The following is a 10,234-nucleotide window of genomic DNA, read 5'->3' on the forward strand; positions in this document are numbered from 1 at the left end:
AATCTCCCATAAACGCAATCATTGCTCTAAATCCTCACTTTGCACACAACCCCCATTTCAAAAATATATTTTCAACTACAACTCTATTTAGCATTTACTCCATTTCTTATTTGTTGTTCTGTTTGAAAAAATCTCCTTTGATATGTGCTCTCTTAGCTGTATAGACCAGTCAAATATTTTGTCCACAAAGCATTCACATGTCACTCAACCACATGATGGATGGTGGGACCCATCAACATATCCCTATGCACACAAATGGCCTGCATGTAGAAGAAGTCTACGTTGGATTCACTGGTAGCATGTTGAGCTGGAGTATCCTGCAGTCTGACTAACACTGTGTGTTATGCGCTTGTCACTATTCCGTAGCAACCTTGGTCAACGCAGAGAGTTGACTCGTAAAACAACGAAACTGTGAGTTATGCGCTTATTGCAATTTTGCAGCTCCCTTTGGTCAATGTAGAGAGTTGACCACGAAGTAGCGATAGCATTTCCTACTTGTTATGCACTTCTCCTGTCTCCTATTGCAATTTCGCAGCTCCCTTTGGTCAACACAAAGAGTTGACCATGAAATAACGATGGCATCCCCTTCATGTTATGTGCTTCTCGTGTCTCCTATTGCAATTTCACAGCTACCTTGGTCAACGTAACCTGGTGACCCACAAAACAAAAATAGTGATAAACACTATGTGTTATGCTATCCATGTAACAATGTGCGACTAACATTGTGTGTTATGCATTATTGCAACTGCACTTTTTCTGAGTCTTCACTATTTACCCAATGCCTTTACCACTATATGGTCTGTGTCTTCTTTGTCCAATTGCAAGTCTCAATAACATACTCCATGCTTGCCTTCTTTATCTACTTTGTGGCATTTGACTAAATTCAAATTCCATGCATATTCAACTCACTCACATACAATGAAATATGTTCGCTCTGCCAATCTAGGACAACACCATCTCTATCAATCTGATCTTCACTCTTAGACACACATCATGTTTGCATCTTTGTCCAATGCATCTTCTCAACTGTTGAAATCAATGACAATTTAATGTAAACACCCATTTCTTTATATCTATCTCTTTATAACTATATCTCACCATCTATATCTCTCCATCTCTCCCTTTCCCTCTTTCTCCACATCTCTCTATCCCTTCCTCGCTACTCTCTATCTTTGTCTCCCCATCTCCCTTTCTCTATCTCTCTATATATAATTTGTCTCCCTCTTCCTCTCTTGCTCTATCTTCATCTCTACCTCTATCTTCCTCTCACCCCCTCTATCTCTAAACATGTCCTCCTCTCTCTATCTCTATATAGTTATCTATCCATCTCTCTCTCGCTCTCTCTCTCTCTCTCTCTCTCAAACATAACATGAGCTTGTCAATAATGGAGCCTTCTTATCTTCCTAATATAGAGGTTTTGTTTCATGTTCAAATACCTGAAAGTGGATGCATAGTTGATTTGAAGATATCAAGTTTCTCCATAGACTTTTGTTGTACAAACAATATCATTTGCTAAATGGCCTACCAATTGACCTCGTGTATTGCACAAATGTATGCAAAGAAATAGACCAAAAAATTCTTTGATTAACCTTCCACACCTCTTCAACATACCTTTTACACACCAAGATAAGATTGGTAGCACAAATAATATTTATATTCAAAATCAGCATAAATATCTTCAATACATCTATCATAAAAAGCTAGATATTAATTTCAAGATCTTATCTATCCTATATAACAAAATTATTATAGATAAATATCTATACTAATTATTTAATTATTACATATGTTTCAATTCAATTGTAATCCTCTTTCTATCTAAAATACTTAATAACATTTATTTTATGTTCCCTTAAAGTTTTACACACTTGAGTTCCTAAAAGCATAAAACCTGGAATTAATATAATGAAACTTTTCATTTCTTGCCTTACCTAACACACTAGGCTGGAACTTTTAATTCTCTACTTGAAAAGATCTTTTTATTTATTTTTAATATAATTTACTTTTATAAAATAAACTTGTATGCACCCTCTTAGGAACCTCAGAAAATAAAATATCCTTCTCCATGTTAAAATATCTAATTTTCTTAGGTGTCTCTTAAGTTGCTTCCTCTTTATTCAATTCTGAAGTGGACGAAGAACAAGACTAGAGGTGACAGAGAGTGGGTAAGTAGTCTAGAAAAAGGAGAAAAATGAAGGAATTATTTCTTTATGTAGCAAAGTGAATGGAGGATCTTCATGATCCCATTTATTACAACATTCCCCAAAGCTTAGAGGTGTCAGCTTAGAATGATAACGTGTGCCCCTCCACCTCCTTGTTGCCTTCGCAGTGTCTGTCAAATGGAGGTTCATGCATTCCTCTCTGTGGAAGCTTCTTTTTATCATTAGGATCATACATTGCAGAATGTTTCTGCTTCTCTGTTACTCAATTGCTTTCGTGCTTTAGCTGCATGCCTGCTGAGCATGTCGGTTATCGTGGTGGCACAACATTTCATAATTGTTTAATCTTTTTGTACATGAACTACTTCAAATATAATTTCATTTCTTGACTGTCTTCTTCCTCTGTCATTCCCTTCTGTCTGGCTTTCTATAGTCTGTAATGGCTGAGGTGGTGCCCGAGGTGCTGGCGAGGAAATGGCTGGGATTTGGTGCGAGCATCTGGGTTCAGGCATTTGCAGGGAACACATATGCCTTTCCAAACTATTCACCCACGTTGAAGAAGATTATGCAGTACAATCAATTGCAGTTGAATAATCTTGGGGTGGCCAAGGATCTGGGTGAAAATGTGGGGCTGATTGCAGGGCTTGTTTGTGATAAATTGCCACCTTGGGTTCTGCTTTCCATTGGAGCTTTCAATGGTTTGGTTGGTTATGGAGTGCTGTGGCTGGCTGCTACTGCAAGAATTCCTCCTCTGCCTTATTGGCAAGTAGGTATCAATAACCTTTTTTCCTTTGTCCTTAATATAAGTTTCAAAAACGACTTTTTGGACTGATCAGATTGATGAACCAACCGCCATGACACAAGAAAACCTGCAATCATCACTTAAAACATGTTGAATAGGAAACCTGTAAAATGGTTGAATTTTACCTATTATTCATAATTTACTCAGCATTTTGCTACTTAGGTTTTAAAGATGTCATGTTACACTTAAAACTAGCCTCTCTGGATTGCTTTTGTGCTTCCACTTTTAACTTTTAAGCTGATGTATAATTGTTTGATTTTGTTTTTATCTTTAAGCGCAGTTCTAAGTTGTAAAAGTTCGTTTCTAGGTGCTAATTTCAAAAGTCATTCATTTGAAATATAAAGGCACATTGCAAGTTTGATCACTGTTTACAGATGTGTGTGGCATTGAGCATAGGAGCAAACAGCTCAACATGGTTTAACACTGCAGTGCTGTTGACATCCATGAGAAATTTCCCCCACAGCAGGGGCACTGTTGTGGGCATCCTCAAGGGCTTTGTGGGTCTGAGCGGGGCTATTTTTGCTCAGCTGTCAACAGCGATATTTCCAGACAATCCAATCATGGTTCTTTTTCTGCTGGCAATGGCACCAACCCTTGTCTCTCTAGTTGCTATGCATTGTATTGTACCAGTTAAACCCACAGTTGGTTGCAGGGATGATCCAAAGGAGCATGAACATTTTGTATTCATTATATATACTTGCATTGGCCTCGCAATTTACATTCTCGGGGCCACAATTGTGGATAATTTTGTGTCCCTGAGGGGACATTTCACCTCCAAGGTCATTGCAGGGGTAATTTTGATTTTCTTGGCAGTACCTCTTCTAATACCTTTCAGAATATATGTGGATAGTCTTATGAAATTAAACAAAAGGACAATTTCAACCAATATGGGAGATCCTGCAAATGAGCCACTTTTGAAGGTGGAAAGACTAAGACGAGATGTTGAAAGCAACAGGTTTAGGGTGGTTTTTCTATTTTTTCTCTTAGAGCTCATTGCATATATGCTAAGCCTTCCTCATGTCTATCCTAAGTAAGCTATATTTCATTGATATTAATATGGTTTATTTCTTTCTTTTGTTCTGTCTCGTGAAGCCTTGAAGATGTGGCCTCTCCATCTGGAGGCCGAGATGCCGAGGAAAGCTTGTTTGCAGTGGCCTATGGAGCTGTCAGGAAGCTGAAAAGGGGTCCAAGAAGAGGCCAAGACTTTAAGCTAAAGCAAGCTCTGGTGAAAGCTGATTTCTGGTTGTTGTTCTTCTCCTTTTTCTGTGGGGTTGGGTCTGGTGTGACGGCTATTAATAATATGGGCCAACTTGGCGAGGCCCAGGGCTACTCGGATGTTTCAATGTTCATTTCCCTTATTGGAGTCTGGAACTTCCTTGGGCGCCTAGGTGGTGGAGCTCTGTCTGAATTTTTCGTCAGGTAATTTATACTAAGAATATAGGCTGATAATGCAGAATGAATATTGTCACAGTGTTCTAGGAACTCTTACAGTTTGTACGTATCGGATTTCTGTAGTTCAACTTTACTTGATATCATTTGAAGGGTTTCATCTGACTGGATTCTTTAATGCTGGAGTCCCATCTCTAACAAGCAGAGATTACTGATTATCACCCACATGAATGAATCTCTCATGGTCTTGTATGGTCGACCCATGAGCATTGCTTCACAGAATCCAATTCATTGGATTCTATATATTATGAATGGCTACATATTTGTTGCTCCTTTCATTGCATTATGCTTGCACTTGATGTCCACTTGAGTGAAGAGATGGATTGAAAATAGTGATTGATAATTTGATTCCATGGGGTGAAAAGGTGGGATTGCAACTAGTCATTGATACTATATAAAGATTAAGGGATGAAGGATTGGGATTGAATCTAGCGATTGATCTTTTGCAATAATATATTTTGTTGGTTTCAATCCCACCTCTTCACCCATGTCAGCATCATCTCTTTGGCCCAATGAGCATCCTTTGATCCTTTGATTCAAGACTGTAAAAGATATTTTCTTTGAGAGTGATTCGTGATAATATGAATCATAAAGGAAAAACTACAAAATTTAATATCTAATTCTTGACAGTGTTCTTTACTAAAGCTTTATTGCATTAGACATAATTTTCTGTCAAGATACCATAGATCAATTAGATTCCAAGTCAGCTTAACAAATATGTTTCCCTTAATTAAAATTCCATTCCCTGAACTAAAATTTAGACATTGTGCGAGAGTTTAGCACTGATTACTATTATTCAGATTCCCAGTCTCAGAATGCTTAAGTAAAATTAGACATTATACACGAAATGAAAGCCATATTGTAACACAAAATTAACTGTATTAGGAATTTTCTAGGAAGAACCCTCATGTATATCCTTATTTTGAAATTGATATAAAGTTCTGTTCCTTGGTATAATATAATATGCATTCTGTACAAGCAGTTCAATGCCCTCTGGTATTACTATTAATGTCTCCCTCTCAGGATACCTGACCTCTAAGGATAGCATCTCTACCTCCACTCAGCCCAGACCATAACATCTTCCCCTGCTGTCTATAACATCTTCCCCTACAGTCAGCCCAACAATTCTTAGAATCTGTTTTAGATGTCTTCTAATTGTCAACCCAATATACACTTTTGAAACAAGATGATCGAATTTGTATCGTATTTCTAGCTAGTTTTTTTCACTTCCTATAATATGGATCTTTGGAGCAATTAGATTGCTCCTATCTATTCCAACTCTTTGTAGTTTGAGTTCCAGTGACCTACTCTGGTCATTTTTGCACATTGATGCATTTCTTTTTGATACAGTCCTTTAGGTTCAACTGTAAAGATTGTTTAAGTTCCGACATGTCAGATTTCATAGTGGACCCATCATCAAGAAAATGTCCACCTTCACAGTTTTCCTTGATAATGGGCTGAGAGACCTACTAGTGAACCCATCATGAGGGAAACATGGTTTTCCTTGATAATGGGTTAAGATTAGAACCTGAACAACCCACAAGGTTGAACCCAGGAGACAACTGCAAAGGATTGCACTGCCAACATAGTTTCTTAAATCTAAAACATTTCTTTCTTTCTTTCTTTCTTTGCATTATTTCTTCTCAATTTTTAGCTTATTTAGAATACTTGCTAAGATTTCTGTTAACTGATCAAGATAGCTTCTCGATTCGATTGTGAGTTAGTTTTTGCATCAATGTTTCAGATTGTGATCCACAATCCACGATCCATCATCAGGATGATGTAGTGGGAGCAGAGTAAAAATGATGGATCACAGAGTGTGATCTGATAATTGACTCACAAGTGAATCCAGAACCTAACTTGATCAATTCATGGATTGTGGAAAACTAATGTATTTGATTTCTGTATGTCATAAATCAACATTACAGGGCGAAGGGAATTCCAAGGCCCATATGGATGGCCATTGCCCAAGCACTAATGATAATAGCCCACCTACTCTTTGCATCTGCAGTTCCAGGATCACTGCATGTGGGTTCTGCAATCCTAGGCATTTGCTATGGAGTACAGTTCACGGTGATGGTACCCACAGCATCAGAACTATTTGGGCTGAAGCATTTTGGCATAATTTACAATTTCATAACATTGGGAGACCCTCTTGGTTCCTGCTTGTTTTCTGGGTGGCTAGCTGGATCTCTTTATGATAGGGAGGCAGAGAGACAACGGGAATGGACCACAGAGAGGTCTTCTAGTTCTATTACTTTGCCTCGTAGAACCATATGGGATATACTGATTTCACAAGGACAGGGTGCCCAGTGCAGAGGAGCACATTGCTTCAGGCTAACATTTTTCATAATGGCAGGTGTATGCGTTGTGGGTGTGATTAGCAGCATCATATTAAGCTACAGAATTAGGCCAGTTTATCTTACGTTGTATGAGGCTCGAGAGGCTTCCCATTCTAAATCCAGAGATGGTCAAGCCCGGGACAGTCAAATCTGAGTCAGCAGTACTGATGTTAAATATACACAAAAGTTATTAGAGGTTTTAAGTTATATTTCAAAATATATAATAATAGTTCATAATGTATAATATTATTGTCCGTAGGTTGAATTTACAGATCAGATCTGCGGGAAGAATTTCTGGATCTAATTGAGCAGTTGTGTCGGAAGTGAAATTTGTGAGCTGGATCAAATTGCAAAGTATCAGTATATTTCTTTTGCAATAATGAGTGGATTTTGACTGTCGAGAAGAAAAGCCCATGTATGATGTTGAAGAAATCACATATTGTATTCTGGATATATATATATATATATATATATGACATCTGGTCCTGTTTTAATGGATATCTTGTCTTATCAAGGGAACACATACCGGTAATTTTTTTTAATGTACTATTTAATTTTGTTGACTAATACCCATGCGGGGTTATACATGAAAATTTTTTATTATTTTTTATTATTTGAGACTACCAAATTTTGTTAGAATATTTAATCTTTACTTAGCTTAGGTTTATTTGTATTTAGTTTAGGATATTCCTTTGGAATTTCTACATGTAATTTGTCCTTTATGTAATTTGTCCTCGAGTACATGTGTGAGTAATTTGTCCTCTAGTACATGTGTGAGGACAAGTCATTTATTTTTATTTTCTTTTATTAAGGAATATTAGATTTCTTCCATAAAAAGATGTGGACACATGGCACGCACATTTTATGAATGGTGGCATTCATAGATTTGGGAGTTACTTTGTCACTCCACTCCTCATCTCTATTTAAGAGATGTCTCCTCTCTCATTTCTTCTTAATGACGTTATTGTAAAGAGCTTCTCTCTCTCTCACACATTTTAGGCATTGCCTCATTCATAATATCACAAGGGGTTTTTCTTTGTTTTCTCCTTTCAAAATTTCTTGTGCCTCCTTCACATTTGGGTGGTTGCTCCAAGGTTTTTGTATTTTTCTTGATAACATTTACTTCATCAATAAACTTACTTGGATTTTTTCTTTCTTTCCTTGCTCTTGTATTTCCTTTCAACTTTCTTAGCTAAACTGCACTACAATTTTTTCCTAAAATATTTAAAATATCTCAGCAGTTTCAGCTTTATTTTCTTAAAATATCTTTAGTGTAATTAGACGATAGGCTTTAGTCAATGGGATGACAATCTCATAGCCCCTTTAAATAGGGGCCAAGTTAGCCGATCCAAAAATATTACCCCTCTTTTACAACGACCAACTATGACTAGGCGCACAACTTCTGACTTCTCTTGTGCTTTTTGACCATGCACCTTTTGACCAACTTCTCCATAAGAGAAATGAAAATGTTGATTTTCGTACTATTAACTATTGCTCTATCATATCTCTACCCACCTATATGGTGTTGTAGAGGGGGAAAAATGAACCTCTTTCGATAGGCGGATAACAACCTCTCGAAGATCCAACATCTCCACTCAAGATGTAGTATGTTTTTGTACGTCCTTTGATAGCTCTCTGCACAAGGACACGTACGCGGATTATGGACAACATGACGCGCTAGCGTCCTGTACAGATAAGTACGGACAAAATGCAGAGTTCGCACAGAAAGGCACAATATAATAAAATATATGTTCTAAATTAATTTAAATGTGATAAATGTATATAAAATAAGGTAAAATGATTCTATAAATGGAATGAAAGCCACAAAGGAAAGGAAGAAGATAATCTCACAACCAATCCACAACATGAAGTCTCTAGCCAAATAAAAATCCTCTAATGTAACTTGCACACAAACCAAAAAGGAAAAATGTTTGGGGTTGCTTAGGGACTTGCCTCAGTCAAATCCTTGTTTTAGTGTTTCCACCTCCACAAACAACTAGATAGATTGATAGAATAAAAGATAAATGCAAGATAAGATAAATGATAAATGATATGCCCTGAGATAGGATAAATAGATAGATATTACCAAAGACGCATGAGAAAGCCAAGAGAGATGCAAAAGAATATTGTGAGAGCTTGACAGTGATGTAGCAAAATAGAAACTATTGTAGCAAGCGAGAGAGAGCCCGAGAAAGTTGTGAGAGCCCAAAGAATAAGAGAGATTGTGTTTAGAATCTAGAGAGCTTGAATGAAGGGAGATGATAGATTTAAAAGAGAGGAGAGGAGGGAAAAGAGGGTTGGCGGGTCGTTTGAAAGGTTCAGAGCCGTTTCCACCAACATATGCAGGTGACATTAGAACGTTAAGATGTCGCAGGACCAATGTACGACGCTCAAACATTCGCGCAGTGCGCTAGTGTCCAAATGAATCACGCTCAACAACGACAAGAGACAAGGGAGACACGCGGCAAACAAGATTGACGTCGTGAGAGAGCTATCAGAAAGGGGGATCTCGAGCATCCTGAGAGGGAAAAGGTTGATGCAAGGGCTAAAGTGAGCCTACTCAGGTGCTAGGGGAATGGACACCAAAGTGGTTACAAAATATGTAGGTCAAATTACAAAGGGGTATGCAATTTTCAACAATACAGGTGCTAAGTTCAAATCTTCTACGATAAATTTTTTTAAAAAAAAAATTAAAAAAAGAAATAGAACTTTATAGTTCAAATCTTCTACAATACAAAAAAAATCTTATCACAAAAATAAATGTTTGTTGGTTGTAGGTTTGGAGGAGTAGCATGTCAAATCACAAGTGGAGACACTAAAAAATAATTTAAAATATTTGATTATTAGAGAAAGAGGACAAGTTACCGTCCATGTTCCAATTATCATTCATTTCTTGCTCACTCAACCCCTAATTACTAACTTTAAATAAACCAAAAAAATGATAACTAAAAGTTCATTGATAAATTTCACATGCACCAATAACCGGCCACTTATCCCAGTAGTAAAAATTTATGGACTTTATTAGAGTTGTGCAACTTTATTGGTACCCCTAGCACACGACCACTGGGCATTTGTGCATAAGTGTTGGCCATTTTTGTGGTGGTTGTTGTGCATGTTTATTTGGGCATCTTTAAGTAGGTATCGGGCAACACTTTGAAATGACCGATTGTTTACCCTTGCATGCATAATGGATCCCATAGTGTGTGTCAATACTACTCAAAAGCTAGAACAATAGCTATAAGCAATCAAGTCACTTATAGAGACAACCAAAAAAACTTGTCAAAATCTAATATATCGTTTAAGATCTATGGGTGCATGAGGTTAGCTATAATAGTTACTGGTATACTTCTCCTAGTAGTCTTAAAGCCAAATTCATTACTACCCAAAAGCCAAAACAATAGCTATAAGCAATCAAGTCACATACAAAGATAACAAAAAAAAAGAAGAAAGGTTGAAATCCGATGTACCATTTTGGATCTATG

General features: G+C 37.1%; 1 protein-coding gene across 1 annotated transcript; it reads left to right on the top strand.

The window, feature by feature from the left end:
- The first annotated feature begins 2,177 nt into the window (after positions 1-2,177).
- LOC131028858 (protein NUCLEAR FUSION DEFECTIVE 4) lies at positions 2,178-7,250 on the top strand. Its single transcript, XM_057959224.2, has 4 exons — positions 2,178-2,925; positions 3,336-3,916; positions 4,054-4,380; positions 6,339-7,250. The coding sequence occupies exons 1-4, from the start codon at positions 2,599-2,601 to the stop codon at positions 6,904-6,906; spliced, it is 1,803 nt and encodes a 600-aa protein (XP_057815207.1). The 5' UTR covers positions 2,178-2,598; the 3' UTR covers positions 6,907-7,250.
- The last annotated feature ends 2,984 nt before the right edge of the window (positions 7,251-10,234 follow it).

The sequence above is a fragment of the Cryptomeria japonica genome, chromosome 8, assembly GCF_030272615.1.
Source record: "Cryptomeria japonica chromosome 8, Sugi_1.0, whole genome shotgun sequence".
NCBI classification, from domain to species: domain Eukaryota; kingdom Viridiplantae; phylum Streptophyta; class Pinopsida; order Cupressales; family Cupressaceae; genus Cryptomeria; species Cryptomeria japonica.